Below are 23,841 nucleotides of genomic sequence, written 5' to 3'. Positions count from 1 at the left end.
CTTAACCCCCTGAGCCACCCAGTAGCCCCTGCTATCACTTTTTAGAGAGGAGCCCTTGTGATGTCAGTCACTGTTTTCTAAAGACAAACAGTAGTAGCAGGTCCTGCTGGAGGAAGATCTCTGAGCAAGACCATCCATCCCCACTCCCCTCTTCCTGGTTCTGGACTCCTCCCTCTGAGCCAACTGTTCTTCCAACAACTAGGATACCTCTGCCCCCAACCAAGTCTAAATCCTCTGACCATTGGTACTACAACAACCCTGAAAACCACCCTGCAGACACTCTAGGAAGATAGATCTACAGAATGGTTAGGGGTGTGGTTTTGAAAGTAGTCTTAAACTCAGTATCAGCTCTGCCTTTTATGTTTTAAGATTTTATTTTGATAGAGATCACAAATAGACAGAGAGGCAGGCAGAGAGAGAGGGAGAAGCTGACTCGCCGCTGGGCAGAGAGCCCGATGCAGGGCTTGATCTCAGGACCCTGAGATCATGACCCGAGCTGAAGAGAGAGGCTCTAACCCACTGAACCACCCAGGTGCCCCCAGTTCTGCCTTTTATTAGCCGTGTGACCTTGGCCAAGTTATGTAACCAAGGTGAAGCTGTCATTTCGGCCCCCTGGAGAGCAGAAAGACTATTTTGGAATTAGAGATTATATCTTTAGCATGCTGTTAGACCTTAACAAATGCTAAATAAATGGTAGATGGTTATCTAACTTCGACTAATACACAAATACACAGAAGCAAAGCTTTTCAAGATTTTTTTGGGGAGGAGGGATTGCTACTGTAAGTATGGTTTCTTTTGGTATTTATTTATTTACTAAGATTTTTTTTTAAGATTTTTATTTATTTATTTGACAGAAAGAGAAAGAGAGATCACAAGTAGGCAGGCAGAGAGGGAGGGGGAAGCAGGTTCCCTGCTGAGCGGAGAGCCTGATGCAGGGCTCCATTCCAGGACCCTGAGATCATGACCTGAGCCAAAGACAGAGGCTTAGCACACTGAACCACCCAGGTCCCCCTAAGATTTTATTTTTGTAACCTCTACGACAGTCGTTGGGTGTCTGCCTTTGGCTTAGGTCGTGGTCCCCGGGTCCTGGGAGCAAGGAGCCTGATGCAGGGCTTGATCCCAGGACCCTGGAATCACGACCTGGGCCGAAAAGAGTTGCCCAACCAACTGAGCCACCCAGGCACCCCGCAACATGGCAAATGCAAAGCGAAAACAAGAAATTTCAGGGGTGTCTGCCTGGCTCAGTCAGTAGAGCATGTGATTCTTCATATCAACGTCATGAGTTTAAGCTCCATGATGGACACAGAACTTACTTTAAAAAAAATTTTTTTTAACCTAGGTCCAGTAGGCATGGCAATCCCAGAGTGTGACACACACTCAGTCTTTGTGCCCAAACTCTGACTCACCTTCATTCCGATCTCTTCTGAACCTATAGAAACCAAACTGCTTCACCTTCCTGAACAGCCTATGTACTTTACTGCTTACCAACTCCAGCAGTCCTCTACTGTACAGGGGGGATCCTTCTAGTCCCTTGGTTTTAAATATACCATCTATATACTGATGACATTCCCCAACATGTATCTCCACCCCCAACATTCCCCCTGATCTTCAGGCTCACAAGTCTTAACTGGCTAAGAGGAAGCTCTACTTAAAGGATCAGAAGCAGAACTCTCGATTTCCCATTGCTCGCCTCTCAGAAAATGGTTCTACCAGTCATACCACTGCTCATGCCAAAATTCTGACTTTTTTTTCTCTTGTTCCTAATTTCCTACCCTTGCTTTAGCAAATTCTGTTGACCTAGCATTTCTCTCCAGCTACATCCACCACTACATTTGTCAAGGCACCATCATCTCCTCTGGGACCTTTCCCACACCTTCCTCCCACTTTGATCCTCTATGCTTCCTTCTCCACTGAGTCGCCAGGATAAGCCTCTAAGAACTAGAATCATATCAGAACATTCCTCTACTTAAAACCCATCAATGGGGGCACCTGGGTGCCTCAGTGGGTTAAGCCTCTGCCTTTGGCTCAGGTCATGATCTCAGGGTCCTGGGATCGAGCCCCACATCGGGCTCTCTGCTCAGCGGGGAGCCTGCTTCTTTCTCTCTCTCTCTCTCTCTCTCTGCTTGCCTGTCTACTTGTGATCTCTCTCTGTCAAATAAATAAATAAAATTTTAAAAAAATAATAACCATCAATGGTTTCCCATTCCACTCAGAGTAGAACACAAAGTTGTCTCCATGGCCAATGAAATTCCATGCACTAATACTTGTGTGAGGCATTTTCTTCGCATAATCAACACAATATCTCATAATAGCTTGAAAACCGAAGCAGATGTGAGAATCCACCAGTCTTCTATTAAGCCAGACATTAAAGAAATTTGTGGAAATATAAAAAATTGCCACTAATTATCACTACATTTTTTTTGTTTGAAAATATATTTTCCCCAAAAATGATTTTTTTTAAAGATTTTATTTATTTATTTGACAGAGAGAGAGAGAGAGATCACAAGTAGGCAGAGAGGCAGGCAGAGAGAGGAGGAAGATTGATGTGGGGCTCAATCCCACGACCCTGAGATCATGACCTGAGCCAAAGGCAGAGGCTTAACCCACTGAGCCACCTAGGTGCCCCCAAAAATGATATGTTGCTTACATTAATTTTAATTTCTGTGCAATATAGTGTGGCTTGGAGGGTATCTTGAAAAGATGGGTCTCAAGCCAAGGTCAATATGGCCCACAGGGCTCAAGTACAAGGATGAAAGGTTGATTAATGTCCTTAATTTCTGGTTAGGTCTCATTGGAGGGCTTGTCTGCAGAACAATGTGAAAATACTTAGTGTGGTGGGTGAAGAGGTGAAAAGGGGTGAAGGGCACTGAGTTACCCCTATGGAAACCCTGTCAACACATTGCCCTGGTCAGAGAAGAGACAGGTATCGATAACTCCCAATTAATACCCCTTCTTCTGCTGGTTACCGGGGTACCCTCAAAAGATTTACTCAAAGGGAGGGAAAAAGTAAAAAAAAAGAAAACCCCCCGAAAACAAAAACCAAAACCATGCTACCATGTTCTTGTAGCTTAGTCGGTGGAGCGTATGATCCTTGGTCTCAGGGTCCTGAGTAAACGTTCCATGTTGGACATCGAGCCTACTTTAAAAAAAAAAGGTGTGTGTGTGGGGGGAGTAACCACACTCTTTATTCTCCTATTTTCCTGTGCTGGTAAATTTTAAGGGCATGCCCCACTCCCTCCCTTCCATCAGCACCTCCCAGGACCCTGCAGACAGAGAAAGGCACTCTAATCTCTTCATTGTAAATTGACTACGGGAATTAGGCTAAGCACGGTATGATCAGGTGAGAGGACACCACCATTTCTGACCCAGGGGTCTGGAGCCATCAGATTAGGGTTTTGGGGTTCTCCCTTTCCCAGCCACCCTGAGCACAACACCTTGCAGAACCGCGGGCCTCGAGCCCAAGCCAGAGGACTTTGCGCTTATCTCCATAGAGCCGCTCCCCGCCCTCCTACCGTCGCAGGTAGATGAAGCTCAGCCAATCAGGAGGTCTCTAGGGCAAAGAAGGCGGGACGACGAGGAAAAGTTTAGGACAGGAGCGCCAACCAATCCTGCGCCTAGCTTCCGGAGTAACGGCCACCGGCACCCACTTGCAGACGCCGCTCAGAGCAGGGGGATGGTTAGTGGACAGTGAACCAATCCGTGCCCAGGGAAGGCCAATTTTAGCCAATTAAAACTGAGGAGGTGGGAGGGGGCGGAGCTCGCCGGTGGTTTCTCGCTGGTGGGTGAGGGATCGGCTTTCTCTGCTAGTTCCCACCCTAGGACTTCTTAGCCCCTGGAAGGCGAGGAGAGAGGCTCAGGGGAGTTTTTGGAGTGGGGCGTAGAGGTACCTCCCGGGAAGGCCTGGAAGCAAAAGAGACTCCTAGTTGGGGAAGCTGCTGGAAGCCACTGGGTGGGCATCGAGGAAGCGTAGGCTGGTTAGGGGCGGGACTTCCGGGGCGTGGTTTTACGAGTGGGGGCGGGGCCTGCTTCTAAGGTTGAGCCGAAGGGGCGGGGCTAAGAGATCACTGGGTGTGACCTAGGAGAAAGAAGGGTAGTAGTTTCAGCGGGCGTTTTGGGGCCAGGACGGTGTTGCCAGAGGCTCTGGGGTGGCAGGTGAAATCTCAGGCTAAGGTGAAGGTTGCTGGGGAGGTTACCTGCCCTAACCTACTGTCCTCTCTTCCCAGGGAGCCACTGGTGGGGCCCTTCCTAGGGTCCTTTTCCCTTCGTGGGGTGCTATGGAGTTCCCAGAACACAGCCAGCAGCTGTTGCAGAGCCTGCGAGAGCAGCGGTCCCAGGGTTTCCTCTGTGACTGCACCGTAATGGTGGGTAGCACCCAGTTCTTGGCCCATCGGGCTGTGCTGGCCTCCTGCAGCCCGTTCTTCCAGCTTTTCTACAAAGAGCGGGAACTGGACAAGAGGGATCTGGTGTGCATCCACAATGAGATTGTCACGGCCCCAGCGTTTGGGCTGCTTCTGGACTTCATGTATGCTGGCCAGCTGGTCCTGAGGGGGGATACCCCCGTGGAGGATGTGCTGGCGGCTGCCAGCTACTTGCACATGAATGACATCGTTAAAGTGTGTAAGCGGCGGCTGCAAGCCCGGGCCCTGGCTGAGGCAGACAGTACCAAGAAGGAGGAGGAAACCAACTCACAGCCCCCTAGTTTGGAGTTTTTGCCCACTTCCCGTGGCCCCCAGCCTTCGTTGGCATCTGCCGAGACATCAGGCCCCTGGGGCAAAGGGGAATGGAAAGGCCCTGCAGCTCCCTCACCGACAGTCTGTCCTCCAGATGAGCCACCAATGCCCGGGGGAGCTGACACGACCCAGCCTGGCGTGGAGGTCGACTCCCCACATCTCCGGGCACCTCCTGCACCAGTGGCTGATGTCTCCCTCGCCAGCCCCAGTAGCTCCACAGAGACCATTCCTTCAAACTACTTGTCTTCAGGCCTTCCAACAGTTTCGGCAGAGCCTCTGGCTCCCCTTGATGTGGGTACGGAGAGTCTGAGGATGGTGGAACCAAGGGGTGCTGGGGGACCACTGCAAGGCTTCTATCCTCCTGCTCCAGCAGCTGCCCCGGTCCCTGTCCCAGTTCCATCGCAGGCTCCAGCGCCCGCAGAAGCTGAGCTGGTCCAGGTGAAAGTAGAAGCTATTGTGATTTCTGATGAGGAGCCCGATGTGTCCGAGGAACAGCGTCAGGGCCCCGAGGGACTGTTCCCGCCCGGGGCAGCAATGTATGGTGGACAGCCCCCTCAGCCAGAGGCTTTTGAGGAGCCGAGAGCAGCCGGACTGGAGGAGGTGGGGCCAAGTGATCACTTCCTGCCCCCAGATCCTCACCTACCCTACCATTTGCTGCCAGGTCCAGGGCAGTATCCCCGAGGACTGGTGACATCGCCCTTGCCTGCGCCCGCGGCCCTGCATGAGCCACTTTACCTGCCTTCTGAGTATGAAGCAACCCCGGGAAGTTTTGGGGTTTTTACCGAGGACGTGCCCACTTGCAAGACATGTGGGAAGACCTTCTCATGTTCTTACACACTAAGGCGACATGCCACGGTGCACACACGTGAGCGACCCTACGAGTGCCGCTACTGTCTGCGCAGCTACACCCAGTCAGGGGACCTCTACCGACACATCCGCAAGGCTCACAATGAGGACCTGGCCAAACGCAGCAAGCCGGATCCAGAGGCTGGCCCCCTCCTAGGAGTGCAGCCCCTCCACGGCTCCCCGACAGCAGACAAGCAGAACAGCGGTGGCGGCGGCGGCGGCGGTGGCGGTGGCGGAGGGCCACCTAAAGATTTTGTACTCGGCCCCAAAAACTGACACCTGCAGGAGCATCAGAAGCCGATGCTAGGCCTGCTCTTGCCATCATTAGGGGGCAGCAGAGACTGGAAGCTTTTTCTTTCCCCCTGCTGGCGGAACAGAATGAACCTCTTGCGCAGGCCGGAGATTTCCCACCGGTTTTTCTTTACCCAGCCAGACAGCAGGACTTTCTGGAGCGGGTGCATCTCGGTCAGCTCCTCTCCAAGGGCACATTTTTCTGAGCTGTAATTGCTTCCCACCCTGCCTTCTGGACCATAAAGCTAGCAGTGAAAGTATCTTTTTGGACCCGTGTCGGCTGGTTTATTCCACAAACCTGCATGCCTCCTGATTCTTTCATACTTCTCCTGCCGATCTTTTAGGAAGCTGACCTCTGTACCTGGGGTAGGGTTCAGGGTTAGGTTGCTTTTGAGGGGAAGAAGTGGGACAAGCAGAGGGCAATACGGATTTGACTTAGGAGAAATGTACTAATAGGGAATCGTATCCAGTGATGGTTTATCATTGTAGTTAAGCTCCCAGGACCTGGGCTATACTGAGATACATAAAAATCCTTAATTCTCAACAACTTTATGAGGTATTGGCACGCCCCTCCCCTTTCCTTTTTCCACAGGCAAGGAAACGAGACCCCAAAATCAGGTCAACCTATTGCGGGTCACAAGGGCGAGTTAAGGGGCAAGCCAGAGTTTGAGTCCTGGGCTTCAAACACCATGCCCACTGTGCTGGATTAGAACGTTGTTGAGAAAACCAGCAGTTTTCTCGTTCATCCTCATGAGTGTTTGGCTTTGCTCCCTTGCCCCTTCGCCTCTGCTTCCATTATAGAAAGTCTGGGGGTGACTGTTTCAGCAACAGACACTGTTACCGATGACTTGAAATCGTTGCCTGTGTGTCCTGATGTGGGTTGAGGTCCCTGAAGATGAGGAACCCGAAGGCAGAAAACACGAAGCTCTGGGGTGATGGGTTTTGGGGGGAGGAGGAGGAAGGCCTGTGGTACAGGAAAGATGGGGGCTTGGGCACAATGAAAGCGAGGAACTCCAGCTGACATGATCTTGAAGTTCCTCTAGTCCAACTCCCTCACCTGAAAGGCATGAGGACAGCCTTGAGAAGTCAGATGACTCAGTTGTGGTCGCACAGTGGTTACTGGCAGTAGAGACCCCAGAGAAAGGGGGGCCTGGGGTGTTGAGGTGGGTTCTGGGAGCTCTGGCCCGGTAACAGAAGGGGCCTCCTCTTCTGTTCTCTGTGAACAGTGGTGCCATTGGGTAGGAAGGCTCCCGAAAAACCCTTCTCGGTTCTGCACATAAGGAATTGCGTGCAAAAAAAGCAACAAGGAAGAGTTAGGAGAAGATGAAAATGAGTCACTTTTCTGAATTTATTTTCTCTCTTTTTGTATTTATCTGTACTGCTCTGCATTGGAAGCTCTTGCCGGCGAGCTTCTGTTTCTGAGTTAGACGAAGGCGGACCAAACATCAGAGATTGGCCAAAGGAAACTCCGTACCTGGGGCATTGAAGGAAGCAAACCATTGATGCTTAACATTTTCACAGCTGGATGAATTCTTTGCCTTTCACTTGTGTTGGAATGACCTTTTAGTTTGTCTTCCAAATGGCTAATTTTATTTGTGCAAATATATATTCCCACTTTAATTCCTTGGCATCAGTAACAAGGCAAGACATACATACACACGGTAAGTTCCGGCTGAGTGGAGCACCTTTTCCAATGTCTTGCCTAGAGTAACTATCGGTTGCCTAAAAACAATCAGTTGCCTTTAAAAGGGTAAATTTTGGCCAGCTGGGTGGTTCAGTCAGTTAAGCATCTGCCCTCCGCTCAGGTCATGATCCCAAGGTCCTAGGGTTGACCCCACATTGGGCTCCCTGCTCAGTGGGGAAGTCTGCTGCTCCCTCTGCCCCTCCTCCACTTGTGTTCTGGAACGTGCTCTCTCTTTCCCTTTTTCTCTCAAAATTTTTATTTTTTTATTCATTTTTTAAAACATTTATTTATTTATTTATTTATTGGACAGCAAGAGAGGGAACACAAGCCCGGGGAGGGGGAGAGGGAGAGGCAGGCTCCCTACTCAGCGGGGAGCCCGATGCCAGGGCTTGATCCCAAGACTCTGGGATCATGACCTGAGCCACCCAGGCGCCCCTCAAATAAAATATTAAAAAAAAAAAGGGGGTGCCTGGGTGGCTCAGTGGGTTAAAGCCTCTGCCTTCAGCTCAGGTCATGATCCCAGTTTCCTGGGATCGGGCCCTACATCAGGTTCTCTGCTCAGTGGGGAGCCTGCTTCCCCGCCCCCCTGCCTGTCTCTCTGCCTACTTATGATCTCTGTCAAATAAATAAATAAATAAAATCTTTTTTTTTTTTTAAAGATTTATTTATTTATTTATTTGACAGAGAGAAATCACAAGTAGATGGAGAGGCAGGCAGAGAGAGAGAGAGAGGGAAGCAGGCTCCCTGCCGAGCAGAGAGCCCGATGCGGGACTCGATCCCAGGACCCTGAGATCATGACCTGAGCCGAAGGCAGCGGCTTAACCCACTGAGCCACCCAGGCGCCCAAATAAATAAAATCTTAAAAAAAAAAAAATCTTTTAAAAAAGGGGGGTGGGGAGAAAAAATAAAATCAGTTGCCTCAGAACATCAGTTCCTAAAAGCAAGACATAATATGGTGTCTACATGTATATATCATGCATACTATTTCTCTAGACAGTCTGGAAAACAGTAACCATTGTTACAGTCTTGGCCATGTATAACACCTAAAAGAGGGTCTTGAGAAGTCAGATGACTTGTTGTTTGGTGTGGTTCTCCTCCAGAGCCAGCATTTGCTTTCAGTTCCCAGCATGAGACACCAGTTTCCCTGGCAGTGGAAATTAGGAATCTGCGAGATGTTGAAGATAGCACAACAGCCAACACGAAAGGCCACGGTTGTCTCACTGTATCTGCTGGTCGCCAGGAACAGTCTCTACCGGTCTATAGAGGTGTGAGCTATAGAGAATTTTCTAATTTCCGGGCTTCTCAATGGTCTCCTCCGTGAATTCAAGGAACCACAGGTGAGCTCATCCAACCCCTAGTCCAGCATTGGCTTCTCCTATTGCCAGTGTGAAACCCCTGCTTGAAGAAGAACCTGGGGCGCCTGGCTGGTTCAGTCGGTGGAGCTTGTGACTCTTGACCTCAGGATCATGACTTCAAGCCCCACATTGTGTGTAGAGATTAAATAAATAATCATAAAAAAAAACAGAACTCATTATCCCCAGAGGAAACATAGTATATCGCTGGACAGTCCTAATTGTTGGATGACACTGCATTTTACTGAGCCAGAATCAGCCTCCTTTTATGGGGGTAAGGGTTGGGCTCCAGCCTACCAAGAGTTTCACACTGAAATTTTATTTTTGAGCTATAAGCGGATTTAGTTTTCAGACAACCACCTTTTGCTCTCCAGCTTTAGAGATACAATTCTTTTAAGATTTTTAATTTTGGGGACGCCTGTGTGGCTCAGTTGGTTAAGCAGCTGCCTTCAGCTCAGGTCATGATCCCGGCGTCCTGGGATCAAGTCCCGCATCCGGCTCCTTGCTCGGCGGGGAGCCTGCTCCTCCCTCTGCCTCTGCCTGCCATTCTGTCTGCCTGTGCTCGCTCTCTCCCCCTCTCTCCCTCTGATAAATAAATAAAATCTTTTAAAAAAAAATAAGATTTTTAATTTTGTTTTAAGTAATCTCTACGCTCAGTGTGGGGTTCGAACTTACAACCCCAAGATCCAGAGCTGCACGCCATACTGCCTAAGCCAGCCACATGACTCTAGAGCTTTAATTCTAATTTAGGATTTTAATTATTTTCTTTCTTTCTTTTTAACAAGATTTTTATTTATTTATTTGAGAGAGAGAGAGAGAGCGCGCGCGAGCATGAGAGGGGAGAAGGTCCAAGAGAGAAGGAGACTCCCCATGGAGCTGGGAGCCCGATACAGGACTTAATCCCAGGCCTCCAGGATCATGACCTGAGCCGAACGCAGTAGCTTAACGAACTCAGCCACCCAGGTGCCCCTCTTTTTTTTTTTTTTTTTTTACTTTAAAATCTTTTCTTAACTGGCAGTTTTCTAAGAGTATGATTTCATTTGCTGCCTATTGTGTCTTCAATCACCAGACATTTGGCCAGACTTAGCTTCATAAAAGTCACCATTTCAGTCCTTTGCTTTGGATTTCTATTTATCTATTTTTGTCTTGCTTTAGAGAAGAGTGTGTGTGCTTATGCACAAGGCTGGGGATTGGGTGTGGGTTGGGGGGAAGGGGCAGAGGGAGAGAGAGAATCTCGAGCAGGTTCCACATCCAGTGTAAAGTCCAATGTGGGGCTCTATCTCAGGACCCCAAGATCATGACCTGGGCCAAAATCAAGAGTCAGATGCTTAACCAATTGAACCCCCCAGGCATCCCAACTATTTATTTTTCTAAGTGATCTCTCCACCCAACATGGAGCTCAAACTCGGAGATAAGAGTTGTATGCTTAACTGACTGAGCCACCCAGGCACTCCTGAATTTCAATTTTTCTTTTTTTTTAAGATTTTCTTTATTTGTCAGAGTGAACACAAGCAGACAGAGTGGCAGGCAGAGGGAGACAGAGAAGCAGGCTCCCGCTGAGCAAGGAGCCCGATGTGGGACTCGATCCCAGGACGCTGGGATCTTGACCTTAGCCAAAGGCGGCAGCTTAACCAACTGAGCCACCCAGGCATCCCCTGAATTTCCAATTTTAATGTCGCCAAAGCCAATGTTTCCAAAGATGATTTACCTGGAGATATACTATTTCTATTGTAAAATATATTTACTTTTCTGGGTTTTTGTTTTGTTTTGGCAAATGATATGAAATCTTCCAAAGTCCCCTACCCGATTATCAGTAAGTGATTTTGGCAGGCACCTCTAAAGGAACTCTTAATATATTTATTTTTAAGATTTTATTCATTTATTTGAGAGAGAGAAAGTGACTGAGAGAGAGTACAAGCCGGGGATAGAGGCAGAGGAAGAGAGAGAAGCAAACTCCCCACTGGGGGGGAGCCTGATGCGGGGCTCGAACCAGGACCCTGGGATCGTGACCTGAGCCAAAGGCAGCTGCTTCAAGGACTGAGACACCCAGGCACCCCTAAAAGAACTCTTAAAAAAAAAATACGGGGCGCCTGGGTGGCGCAGTGGGTTAAGCCGCTGCCTTCGGCTCAGGTCATGATCTCAGGGTCCTGGGATCGAGTCCCACATCAGGCTCTCTGCTCAGCAGGGAGCCTGCTTCCTCCTCTCTCTCTCTGTCCACTTGTGATCTCTCTCTGTCAAATAAATAAATAAAATCTTAAAAAAAAAAATACAACAACCAGGGGCACATGGGTGGCTCAGTGAGTTAAGCCTCTGCCCTCGGCTCAGGTCACGATCCCAGGGTCCTGGGATCGAGCCCCGCATCAAGCTCTCCACTCAGTGGGGAGCCTGCTTCCGTCTCTCTCTCTGCCTGGCTCTCTGCCTACTTGTGATCTCTGTCTGTCAAATAAATAAATAAAATCTAAAAAAAAATACTGAAAACCATAATCACACTCAATAAAACTGGCAAAATCCTTTTCTCCACTCCGACAATTCTGGTTCAAATTTATCTCATAAACTTATTTATTCTTAAGATCTTCTTTAAAAAAAAAAAAGATCTTTTTTTTTTTTAAAGATTTAATTATTTATTTATCAGAGAGAGAGGGAGAGTGAGCGAGCACAGGCAGACCGAATGGCAGGCAGAGGCAGAGGGAGAAGCAGGCTCCCTGCTGAGCAAGGAGCCGGATGTGGGACTCCATCCCAGGACGCTGGGATCATGCCCTGAGCGGAAGGCAGCCGCTTAACCCACTGAGCCACCCAGGCGTCCCTTCTTAAGATCTTCTTTAAAGATTTTCGTTATTTTTTATTAAAAGATTTTATTATAGGGGTGCCTGGGTGGCTCAGTGGGTTAAAGCCTCTGCCTTCGGTTCGGGTCGTGATCCCAGGGTCCTGGGATCCAGCCTTGCATCAGGCTCTCTGCTCAGTGGGGAGCCTGCTTCTCTCTCTCTCTCTCTCTCTCTCTGCCAAACTCTCTGCCTACTTATGATCTGTCTGTCAAATAAATAAATAAAATCTTTAAAAAAAGAAAAGATTTTATTTATTTTTTTGACAGAGAGAGCATGAGCAGCGGGGAGGGGCAGAGGGGGATGGAGAAGCAGACTTGCCGTTGACCAAGGAGCCCCATGTGGGACTTGATCCCAGGGCCCCAGGATCATGACCTGAGCATAAGGCAGATGCTTAACAGACTGAGCCACCCAGGTGCCCCCAAAGATTTTATTTATTTATTTATTTGAGAGAGAATAAGTGAGAGAGAGCATGAGGGAGGAGAAGGTCAGAGGGAGAAGCCGACTCCTTAAGGGGCTGGGAGCCCGAGGCGGGACTCGATCCTGGAAGTCCAGGATCATGACCTGAGCCAAAGGCAATCGATCAACCAACTGAGCCACCCAGGTGCCCTAAATATTTTAAGTAATCTCTATACCCAGGATGGGGCTTGAACCCACAGTCCTGAGATCTAGAGTGATACTCTAACTAGCCAGCCAGGCACCCTTATCTCAAACTTCAATTGTTTTGGGTTTTGGGTTTTTTTTTTTCAATAGAAGATTTCATTTATTTATTAGAGAGAGAAAGAACAGCACATGCACACAAGTAAGGGGAAGGGCACAGGGAGAGCGAGAAGCAAGCTCCCCACTGAGCAGGGAGCCAGACGTGGGACTCGATCCCAGGACCCTGAGATCATAACCTGAGCTGAAGTCAGAGGCTTAACCAACCCAGGTGCCCCTCAGTTGTTTTGTTTTCAAATCAGAATCCAAATCCAGAATTCAAATCAGAATCAGAGTCACATTTGTTTGGTTGTCTTAAGCCTTTTTTTTTTTTTTAAAGATTTTATTTATTTATTTGACAGAGAGAGTTCACAGTAGACAGATAGGCAGGCAGAGAGAGAGAGAGGGAAGCAGGCTCCCTGCTGAGCAGAGATCCCGATGCGGGACTCGATCCCAGGATCCTGAGATCATGACCTGAGCCGAAGGCAGCGGCTTAACCCACTGAGCCACCCAGGCGCCCTGTCTTAAGCCTTTTTTAATCTAGAAGTTCCTCTCTCCTTTTCCCTGCATTTTTAAAAAAGATTTTATTTATTTATTGACATTATGAATGCAAGCGGTGGGGGCGGGGGGTGGTGTGGAGGGCTGAAGCAGAGAGAGAATCTCAAGCAGACTCCCCGCTAAGTGTAGAGCCTGACTTGGGGCTTGATCGCACAACCCTGAGATCATGACCTGAACTGAAATCAAAAGTCAGGTGCTTACCTGACTGAGCCACCCAGGTGCCCCTCCTGCAATTTATTTATTGAGGAAACTGGGTTGTTTGTCTTACAGTTTCACAGTTGGCAGTTTGTGGATGATATCCTCACGATATCATTTAACACGTTCCTCTGTCCAAAAGTTTCTTTGAAAATAATAGTGTAGGGGTGCTTGGGTGGCTTCGTGGGTTAAAGCCTCTGTCTTCAGCTTGGGTCATGGTCCCAGGGTCCTAGGACTGAGCCCCACATTGGGCTTTCTGCTCAGCGGGGAGCCTGCTTCCCCCTCTCTCTCTGCCAGCCTCTCTGCCTTACTTGTGATCTCTGTCAAATAAATAAATAAAATCTTTAAAAAAAGATAGAAAGAAAATAATAGCGTAGGTAGTATGTGGTTTTGGCAAAACTATAAAGGTGGTGGGCAGGAGTTGGGAAGACATTGGTCTAAATTGTCCCTTCTTTGCCCAAGTACGTACCTTCATATCCACAATGCTTTCCCATCAATCAAGCCCTGAAATTCTGCATGGAAAACATTAAGGATTAGTACGGTGAGCTCCCTTCCCCACCACAAACTTCTGAGTACAGAGATTGAGGTGCCCTCTGGGATTCCTTCAGGATATGGGCTGGCTGGATCTCCGCTAGACCCACAGGTGACTGCCTATCTTTGACAAATTTCTTGTTCATTAACATCTCCATTAGAAGGCGGTCTTTGAAATAAAGACTGAAATGTAAGGCTGACCACTTGGTCTCTTTGCAGTGCTAATAAAAGGATTAGTGCAATAAATTTATTTTTTTAAATATTTTATTTGTTTATTTGACAGACAGAGATTACAAGTAGGCAGAGAAGCAGGCGGTGGGTGAGTGGGGAAGCAGAGAGCAGAGAGCTTGATTCAGGGCTCGATCCCAGGATCCTGGGATCATGACCTGAGCAGAAGGCAGAGGCTTTAACCCACTGAGCCAGCCAGGTGCCCCTAGTGCAATAAATTTCTAAAATATGTTTTTAAATACCAGTTTTATTTTTTTCCTCATTGATGCAGAAGATAGCTTAGTGTAACATCCAGTCTTTGGAAGAAAAAAAAGAAAAGAAAAAAGAAGATCAGAAAGCAAAACTTGCTCAAAGCAAACATGCAACCATGACATAATTTTGCCAACAACCTAGGCTTAGAAACTTAAGCAGGGAAAGGTATGAAATACTCTATTTCTGTTAGTTCTGTCCTTGGACTTACAAGATTATTTGGTAGAAAACCTTTTTATTCTAAGTTCTGTTATTTAAGGGTAGGGGGAGACACAAAGAGAAGCCTGACCCTTTGGGGGTGGAGGGACATTATTGATGAAGGGAGAAGAATTCACGCGTACTTAGCAAGACTAAGGGTTTGGGGGTTTTTTGGTTGTTCTTTCTGGAATCTGTTAGGTGATGCCTAGTGACGCATGCTTACTACCTCCACTCATGAAGGTCAAGGCAGTGCTACATGCACTCAAAATATTGTGGACATTATTCCCAACAAGTACACAGAATGACAAAGGAGCTTGTGGTTGAGGGAGCCCCCTATTGAGATGACCACACCAGATCTGCAGCCTGCACTGACAAAGCTTCTAGAAAGTTCTATGGGGTGCTTCAGCACTAGGGAAGGAGAACCCTTCCTTATTTCCCTCCTCTGTAAGGAACTGAGCTCTTGCTAAATACGAGGTGACACATGAAGAAAAGATTTAATTTTTTATCCTGCTTTCATGGTATTGTTTCAAGACAACATGGCAATCTATTTTTCCTATTTTCTTTTCCTTAGAGAAAGGAACATACTATACATATGCACCATTAAAAATTAAAATGTTTATTTGGGTTTTTTTTTTTTTTTTGGCACAACGGCTAAAGAACTGTTAAATACTTAAATGCCTGATTCAAGGTCTTAAGATAGAAGAGTTTAATAAAAAAAAAATAAATAAGTATATTGTATGAATGTTCTGAGTATGAACAATAAATAGCAGGGGCTAGAAATTATTACCAGAAAAAATAGAAACCAAATACTTTCACGGGGGGGACAAAGAATCTGAATGTACATGGAATATTAAGAAAAAGGAATTGGTTTAATCAAAATGGTTAATTTCAAATCTTTCCATTTTAAGTCATGTGGGTCCAATTTATAATTGTTTTCTTTTTTTTTTTTTTTTTTTTTTTTTTTTTTTTTTTAAAGATTTTATTTATTTATCAGAGAGAGAGGGGGGGAGAGAGCAAGCACAGGCAGACAGAATGGCAGGCAATGGCAGAGGGAGAAGCAGGCTCCCTGCCGAGCAAGGAGCCCGACATGGGACTCGATCCCAGGACGCTGGGATCATGACCTGAGCCAAAGGCAGCTGCCCAACCAACTGAGCCACCCAGGCGTCCCTATAATTGTTTTCACACAAAAATATGTTTCCCAGTTTGCGGTCTGTGTGACTTTGGCACTGGGCATCTGAGAAACAGAGAAAAAAATTCTTTTGTCATTCTTTCATACTTTACTAGCTTTCTCCTCTGTACATGAATACATGTTAACAACATCTACCATTAAAATCTGTGCCACAGAGAGGATTAATCACACCTATAGGTGACTGTACTCTCAAGGCAATATCCGCAAGAATCATGTATGGAAAGGTATACAAATACAGATGGACAGACCTGAGAAACAGAGCACAACACAACAACAAAAGAAAACCAGACTGCGTAAGTGCCAAGGAGTTTGTGCAGGGCTCGAAACAAAACAGAAATCCACCTGGGTCAGAGAGGTATGGGGTTAATTTCTCTTGCTGAGGCTCAGGTTTCCCCTGGATGGGTCTTTAACTTTCAAGTTCAAGTGGAGGAGCATCTTTCTTCTTTGTTAACCAAACATGCCCAGGTAGAGCTGTCTCTCCTTCTGATGGTAGCTACTGAGTTCCGACTGTGTTAGCTGGAGGTACCGTCGGACATTGGCATCTTAGGACAGGGAAAGAAGGCAGTTAGAGGCAGTTAGAACACAATCACACTTTGGGGCAGGAAAGGATTGTTCACACACTTCGTTTGTTTGTTTACAACTTTTTCTATAGAATCAGGTATTTTCTTTTTAGCCATGGCCGAAATTCATAAATGGGCCCTTTAAAATGTTCAGAGCAAAACATACTGATTATAAATACTTAGAGAAAATACCAAGTTACTGTTACTGACTTCTGCAAGCTAGCATTTGACCCCCACTTTTGGGATAAGGTTATTTTACAGAAACAGGTCAGAGAAAACCCCAAATGACATCCTGAATGAATGATATAAACCAGCATTGTTACTTCAAATCAAGATTCCAAGTCTTTCAAAGGACTTACTATAGAAGGTAGGTTTGAGGAGGGCCAGATTTCTGAAACTGGAAAGAATCATTTGGGTTTACTTAGTATTATACCAGAACAATTTTTGGGGGGGGGGGGGCGTGTGTGTGTGTATGTGTGTAAGTAGCAGAATAAACATATTCTCTGGGAGAATAAGTTTGTTCCGATTTACAAAGTATGCACAGTATTTTTACTCTCTAGAGCCCAGGAACCTTCCTGTGAAGAAACACACATAATGATGGGTATCAGACTTTAGCGGATACTTTAACCCTTCTTCGTTGAGGCTTCTTCTCTACCTGTAGTCGTGGGATTTGTTCTGCCAGTCTTCAGGTCGATCTCTGGGGTATTTAGGATGATTTGATGATTATCTAGTTGGATTTGTGGGATGAGGTGAGCCTAGGGTCCCCCTACTCCGCTGCCACCCCCCCATACTTCTGTTTTTAAAAATCTAAGATCTGAATATATTATAACTATTCCTTTTAATAGTAAAGCTCATTCATTAATACCACTGCGAATTTTTTAAAAAATTTCCGTACAGGAAGAAAAATTTCTGTACAATCAGGGCTGGCTGGTTGTTAATTTGATAAAGGAAAAGAGTTTGAAAAAAGAGCTGTTGTCCCAACTACAGAGACTCTGAAAACGCTTATACATGGTTGGCAGTTCACTTCCGTACTTGAAGGTATGAAACACGAACAAATGCGTCATGTTTTAGGTCTTTATTCACACTAGCTTTCCCATTCATTTGTTCTATGATTTTTTTTTTTTTTTAAAGATTTTATTTATTTATTTGACAGAGAGAGATCACAAGTTGGCAGAGAGGCAGGCAGAGAGAGAGGAAGGGAAGCAGGCCCTCTGCTGAGCAGAGAGCCTGATGCGGGCCTTGATCCCAGGACCCTGAGATCATGACCTGAGCCGAAGGCAGCGGCTTAACCCACTGAGCCACCCAGGCGCCCTGTTCTATGATTATTATATTTTATACTTAGATTTCATTTTTAAGTAATCTCTACACCGAACGCGGTGCTCGAATTTACAACCCCAAGATCAAGAGTTACAGGCTCTACTGACTGAGCCAGCCAGGCGACCCTCCACCCCATCCCTATTAATTCAGGCAGTTTTTGCTACATTGTTATGTTTGGGGACCCTCTGCTTCTAACATCTCCTAGCTGCTCTAAGCCAGAATGCAAAACGGGAGACAATTTTTAGAGCGGAACCACCAGCACAGGAGTCTATAACCCACTTCACAATATCCTTGCTTCAGAAACAAAGAACCAAGTCTCAAATTCTCTCTCAGCAGGCCTGCCCTTTTTCTAGGTCATACCTGGGCCTTGCTGAGCTAAAGGATAAAGTGGCAGCTTTTAAAGCAAAGGCCAGACCCAGCGCGGGGCTGGCAGAAATGAGGCTCATCAGGCCCATTCCCTGGAATCTAGATCCTATTTTATTTACAACCTCGGAACTGAAACTTGAAAGACAATGCTTATTTAAAATCTCTTTGGGGGAAGGCGGGGACATTCTAGATAAGCCTACTAAAGCAGAAATACTTCTAGAGGGTAAACAATACTGCTTTCCCCTGCAGGCAAGAATGCAAGGATAGAAGGCAGGCCAGTTTACCAAGCACCTCTTTCTACTTTTTGAAGTTTGAACTACGTGAATGTGTTACTGCCTAGGCAAAAACATTGAATAAACTGAAAAAGTAAAATCAAATACTCCCTGCTCCCCAGCAGAGACCACCTCCGCAGTGCAATCTTATCTGTTCTCACCACCTCATCCCCTTCTCTCACCTTTTGGCTGCCTGTTGACAGCAGCCAGGAGGTACTGCTGAGCCTGGTCGTAGTCCTGCAGATGGAAGAAGGCTACTCCAGCCCGATACAAGGCCTTGGCATTATCAGGTTGTCGTTCCAGGACTTTCTGACTGTATTCTTTCACTCGTTCATAGTTCACTGGCTCCATCTGAAGGAGACAGGCTAACAGGCCAAAGGAAAGGAAGAAAGACAGAAGAGGGAGGTGGGGCTTACTCCACTTAGTTCCACGGGCCAATGGGAGGCAGCACGGGAGGACAATACCAACAGTATTCACTCATCTAAAGCATCTAAGTGTCTATCAGGTGTCAAACAGTCTTCTCGCAACACTGGGGTTGCAACAGCAAACAGAAGCTTTACATACCTTATAAGTGACTTTAATAGCTACCAAATGCTTACAATGTCCCCAGTGCTGGGTTAAGCCCAGTTCTAAAACTGGTAGGAACATACTTCGAAAGGTATTTAAAATTCTTCTTCATTGTTTCGCTTCTACCCAGTCTCTCTGTCTCGAACCTTCATTTCATAACAATTATTGTACTGCATCTTTTTAATTTTTTTATTTTTATTTTAATAAAGATTTTATTTATTTATCTGATAGACACTATGAGAGAGGGAACACAGGCAGGAGGAGAGAGGGAGAAGCAAGCTTCCCACTGAGCAGGGAGCCTGACTCGGGGCTCCATCGCAGGACCCTGGGATCATGACCATAGCCAAAGTCAGACGCTTAACGACTGACCCACCCAGGTGCCGCCATACTGCAGCTTTATAAACAAAGGTTGCCATCAATTGTGTGAGGAAATAGCAAGCACTATGCTTTGTGCTCCATAAGAACATTATCCCAGGGGTGCCTGGGTGGCTCAGTGGGTTAAAGCCTCTGCCTTCGGCTCAGGTCATGCTCCCAAGGTCCTGGGATCAAGCCCCACATCAGGCTCCCTGCTCAGTGGGGAAGCCTGTTTCTTCCTTTGCCTACCCCTCTCTATCCCGCTCACCCTAACAAATAAACATAACCTTTAAAAACAAAAACAAAGATTATCTCGTTTAATCTTCTCAACCACTCTACGAAATTGGTCAGTGTTACTATCTCCATGTAATGGACAAAGAAATCAAGGCTTGGAGAGATAAAAATAACTTGCCTAAGATCCCACAGCTTCCAGGTGGAATATAAAGTTTGAACCAAGGTCTCTCTGATTCCTAAACCATCTTTCTTTCTCTCTCTCTCTTTTTTTTTTTAAGTATATTTTCTTTTTTGTTGTTTTTTATCTCTCTCTCTCTTTTTTTTAAGATTGTATTTATTTATTTGACAGAGAGAGAGAGAGAGACAGGTCATAAGTCTGAGGAGAGGCAGGCAGAGAGAAGGGGAAGCAGGTTCCCTGCTGAACAGAGAGCCCGATGTGGGGCTCGATCCCAGGACCCTGAGATCACGACCCAAGCCAAAGGCAGAGGCTTAACCTACTGAGCCACCCAGATGACCCCCAAACCATCTTTCTTGATAATATATTACTTCACTATTACCTTGGTATATATAAGGAGTCTTCGAAATACAAATCTGTTTGTGAGCCAATGTTCAGCCTTTCTATAATTAAGAAGGGAAATGTGTTCCCTATTTCATTACCATAGGAATTAAACACAGTATTATTTAATCATGGTGCTGAGAAGAAAGGAGAATCAGGGCTTCTGAGGACAGTAAAAGGCCCAGGCTTACATCTGCATCCCTTCTACAATACCCCCACCAAGTGGTCATATGGCTTATACTTGACTAATCCATCAATGTATAGCTTCATTCATTATTGGACAACCGGTTATGCATATGTTAGACAGAGCTAGGAGCAGCAGGAAGAGGAACGAGACAGACATCTTGATGAGTAAACAATACTTGCATCCTAGCCCCCGAGCAGGAAGAAAATACAATAAACAAATGAATTTTTAGAAGCATTTTCAGGAAAACAGAACTGTGCTACGATAGAGTGAATGAAGTCAGAGTGATGCTTGATTACACCAGGCCTCTTGAAGAAAGTGACTTTTGAACTAGGATCTGAATGACCAGGATCACAGGGACAGGGCATGCTAACCTAGAGAGAGAAGAAATCCTACAAAACTAGAGGGTAGAGGGCGCCTGGGTGGCTCAGTGGATTAAGCCGCTGCCTTCGGCTCAGGTCATGATCTCAGGGTCCTGGGATCGAGTCCCGCATCGGGCTCTCTGCTCAGCAGGGAGTCGGCTTCCTCCTCTCTCTCTCTCTGCCTGCCTCTCTGCCTACTTGTGATCTCTCTCTGTCAAATAAATAAATAAAATCTTTAAAAAAAAAAAAACTAGAAGGTAGAAATAAATATGCTTTGCAAGTTCAGTGCACAGAGGAGCTGGACCATGTCTGGCCCTACAGGTGAGGGTCAGAGTTTGGGTTTTTTCCTAAGTGTAATGAGATACCAATGGAGGATTTTCCGCAGCGACACGATCTCATTTCCTTACCTGCAAAATGGGGATAATCATAAGTACCTGGCAGAATTTTTATGAAGATGAGAAATATTGTAAATAAACTGGGGTGACAGGCATTCAATGAGCAGAAATGGTGAACTGAGTAAGTCTTTACAGAGCATTCCCCAAGCACCTCCAAGCAGAAGCTCTATGGATGACGAAGCTACACAGTCTTTGCCTTTGGGTCCATGGACAGTGAAAATATTGGCTGATCACTCTCTTTAAGAAAAGTAATGTTCCCATGCCTGTGGCACTCACTGTCCCCATTCTCTGCTTTATTCCTTTTCCCAGCACTTACCATCACTTCATATATTAAGTACGTTACCTCCTTATTTGAATATATGTTCCACGAAAGCAGCTTTTTCTTTTTTTAAAGATTTTATTTATTTATTTATTTACTTGACAGGCAGAGATCACAAGTAGGCACAGAGGCAGGCAGAGAGAGAGAGAGAGGGAAGCAGGCTCCCCGGTGAGCAGAGAACCCGATGCGGGACTCGATCCCAGGATCTCAAGATCATGACCTGAGCCGAAGGCAGCGGCTTCACCCACTGAGTCACCCAGGTGCCCCAGAGCAGCTCTTTTCATCTGTCTCATTATCCTCCCATATCCTTGCTACCAAAGAAATGTTGAATTGAATGACTTGAAACATTAGCTACTATAATTACTATTATTGGCATTTGAGTCTAAGAATTGCTCTAGACACACACTGGTAACAAAGCTAGATTTTCATCAAATCATAAGTGAAAACTATTGTAGTGAACAAAATCACCTTTAAATAACAGTCATGGGGGCACTGGGTGGCTCAGTCGGTTAAGCGGCTGCCTTTGGCTCAGGTCATGATCTCAGGGTCCTGGGATCGAGCCCCACATTGGGCTCCCTGCTCAGCGGGGAATCTGCTTCTCCCTCTTCCTCTGCTTGTTGCTCTGCCTACTTGTATTCTCTACCTGTCAAATAAATAAGTTAAATCTTAAAAAAAATTAAAAAAAAACCCAGTCATTAAATATAAAAATTAATCCTAATAATTTATATGGCCTCGGCTGGGACCATTAGAATGCTTCAATATATTTCAAAATAATTTCATTAGCACTATGATTATGTTGCCTGCCACAGAACAGACCTGAGAAGTTTACTTTCTTTTCACAGATTAATCTTAGTGATACTAACTCTCCCATCTGTTTCTTCATCCAAGGCCATATGGAGATGGTTGACACTAGTTATCCCAGAGCTGATTTTTTTTTTTTTTAAATATTCAGAGAGAGAGAGAGAGCGAATGAGAGAGAGAGCACATAAGCAAAGGGAGAGGGAGAAACAGATACCCCGCCGAGCAGAGAGAGCCCAACTCAAGACTTGATCCCAAGACCGAGGGTCACAACCTGAGCCGAAGGCACATGTCCAACCAACTGAGCCACCCAGGTGACCCGCTGATTTTTGGGGGGAAAGATTTTATTTATTTGAGGGGCGCCTGGGTGGCTCAGTGGGTTAAGCCGCTGCCTTCCGCTCAGGTCATGGTCTCAGGGTCCTGGGATTGAGTCCCGAATCGGGGCTCTCTGCTCAGCGGGGAGCCTGCTTCCTCCTCTCTCTCTGCCTGCCTCTGCCTGCTTGTGATCTCTCTCTGTCAAATAAATAAATAAAATCTTAAAAAAAAAAAGATTTTATTTATTTGAGAGAAAGAGAATGAGTGCGGGGGAGAGGCAGAGAGAGAAGCACACTCCAGCTGAGCAGAATCCCAGTTAGGCCCCTGGGATCAAGACCTGAGGTGAGGGGCGTCTGGGTGGCTCAGTGGCTTGGGTCAAGATCCCAGGGTCGGGCTCTCTGCTCAGCAGGGAGCCTGCTTCCTCTCCTCTCTCTCTGCCTGCCTTTCTGCCTACTTGTGATCTCTGTCAAATAAATAAATAAAATTTTAAAACAAAAGACAAAACAAAACAAAGCAAAACCCTGAGGTGAAGGCAGATGCTTAACAGCCTGAGCCACCCAGGCGCCCCCAAGAGCTGATTTATAGGAAGAAGGAAAACGTGGAAAAGTCCAAAACATCTAATAATGACTGACACCACAGGCTAAAGCAAGTGGCTTCTTCCTATATTTTACATATTAAAGAAACAATGCCATAAACATAAGTTCAGTGTTTTTTCCAGAACGTGCAAAATTCCCTAAATCTAACCACATCCCCTAGGAATCTGTTAGAAACACAAATTGGTAGACCCTCCTCCCACCTCACATTACACCTCAATTGGAATCTGGGGGGGTGGGGCTCAGTTAAACTCTCCAGGTGAAGTTTGAGAAGCAGGGAGCCCTAGAGATTGGAAATACATTTCAATTCATGGCAGAATAATTACATGACAGAAGAGCACGTCTGTGTTTTTCCCAATGTTCACAGACTTTCACGTGCCTGCCTGATACTGTACCCGCCCTTCAGCCCTGTTCTTACCAGCTAGATTGTTGTAGCAGTCTGTCTGCGTGGTCTGCAGTATGTTCTCCTGCTCAGGTGTGAGGGCCGGGCCCTGATGTCCTAGATTGGGTATCGGGGAGGGCAGATTTGGATCCAGACCCCGCAGCTGAAGCAGAGCTCGATGGTACCTACTTACAGCATCTCGGTACTTCCCTTCTCGGTAACGCTGGTTCCCTTTCTCCTTGTACAGCTGAGCCTCCTGCAGGCGTTTCTCCATAACTCTGCCTCCCCAGAGCTCTTGCGGAATCGGGAAGTGAAAGAGCAACTGAAGCTCTGAAGACAGGAGCGAATAACTAATTGAGGTAGCCGGTCTGAGAAGGCAGGAAATGACCCTTCTCCAGGGCGCCCCCCAAGGAATGAGTTTCGCTTGTTTCTTCTACAGCCCCTTCCTCTCTACTCTGCAGTATTTTTCGATCTCTAGACGTACAGGAGTAATCAGGCAAAGGATGTGGGAAGAGTAAAGCCAGAGACTAAGTGATTTCTTAAAGAGACAGAGGGGTGGACAGGCCCTCCCGGAAAATCAGAGGCCGTCCCAAGGAACTGTGGCAGGCGTGGGAATGCCGGCGGATTTTGCTTCCTCCTTGCTTTTGGACACACCTCCCTGACCCGGAAGTGAAAGGGAATAGGCGGGGACAACTGCAGAA

General features: G+C 46.5%; 2 protein-coding genes and 1 long non-coding RNA gene across 5 annotated transcripts; 1 reads left to right on the top strand and 2 right to left on the bottom strand.

The window, feature by feature from the left end:
• Positions 1-2,590: 2,590 nt before the first annotated feature.
• On the bottom strand, positions 2,591-4,282 carry LOC131814130 (uncharacterized). Its single transcript, XR_009347135.1, has 3 exons — positions 3,888-4,282; positions 3,435-3,550; positions 2,591-3,136 (listed from the first exon to the last, which is right to left on the bottom strand). It is a non-coding gene; the product is annotated as an uncharacterized LOC131814130 (long non-coding RNA).
• ZBTB3 (zinc finger and BTB domain containing 3) lies at positions 3,749-9,260 on the top strand. 2 transcript variants are annotated; one of them, XM_059144829.1, is made up of 3 exons: positions 3,749-3,778; positions 4,224-7,528; positions 8,652-9,260. In XM_059144829.1, exon 2 carries the CDS (start codon positions 4,275-4,277, stop codon positions 5,850-5,852), a length of 1,578 nt encoding a protein of 525 aa, XP_059000812.1. In that variant the 5' UTR covers positions 3,749-3,778; positions 4,224-4,274; the 3' UTR covers positions 5,853-7,528; positions 8,652-9,260. The 2 variants fall into 2 exon arrangements, with proteins under 2 accessions (XP_059000812.1, XP_059000821.1); XM_059144838.1 differs by having other exon boundaries at positions 3,771-3,883.
• A 6,371-nt stretch (positions 9,261-15,631) lies between these two features.
• TTC9C (tetratricopeptide repeat domain 9C) lies at positions 15,632-23,811 on the bottom strand. Of its 2 annotated transcripts, XM_059144816.1 has the most exons (4): positions 23,177-23,313; positions 21,521-21,695; positions 18,264-18,446; positions 15,632-16,108 (listed from the first exon to the last, which is right to left on the bottom strand). In XM_059144816.1, exons 3-4 carry the CDS (start codon positions 18,430-18,432, stop codon positions 16,014-16,016), a joined length of 264 nt encoding a protein of 87 aa, XP_059000799.1. In that variant the 5' UTR covers positions 18,433-18,446; positions 21,521-21,695; positions 23,177-23,313; the 3' UTR covers positions 15,632-16,013. The 2 variants fall into 2 exon arrangements, with proteins under 2 accessions (XP_059000799.1, XP_059000790.1); XM_059144807.1 differs by lacking the exon at positions 21,521-21,695 and having other exon boundaries at positions 23,177-23,811.
• Between the last annotated feature and the right edge of the window lie 30 nt (positions 23,812-23,841).

Source organism: Mustela lutreola, chromosome 1, assembly GCF_030435805.1.
Source record: "Mustela lutreola isolate mMusLut2 chromosome 1, mMusLut2.pri, whole genome shotgun sequence".
In the NCBI taxonomy this organism is placed as follows: Eukaryota; Metazoa; Chordata; class Mammalia; order Carnivora; family Mustelidae; genus Mustela; species Mustela lutreola.
The sequence above is the reverse complement of the archived record's forward strand: the minus strand, read 5'-3'. Positions and strand labels throughout refer to the sequence as shown.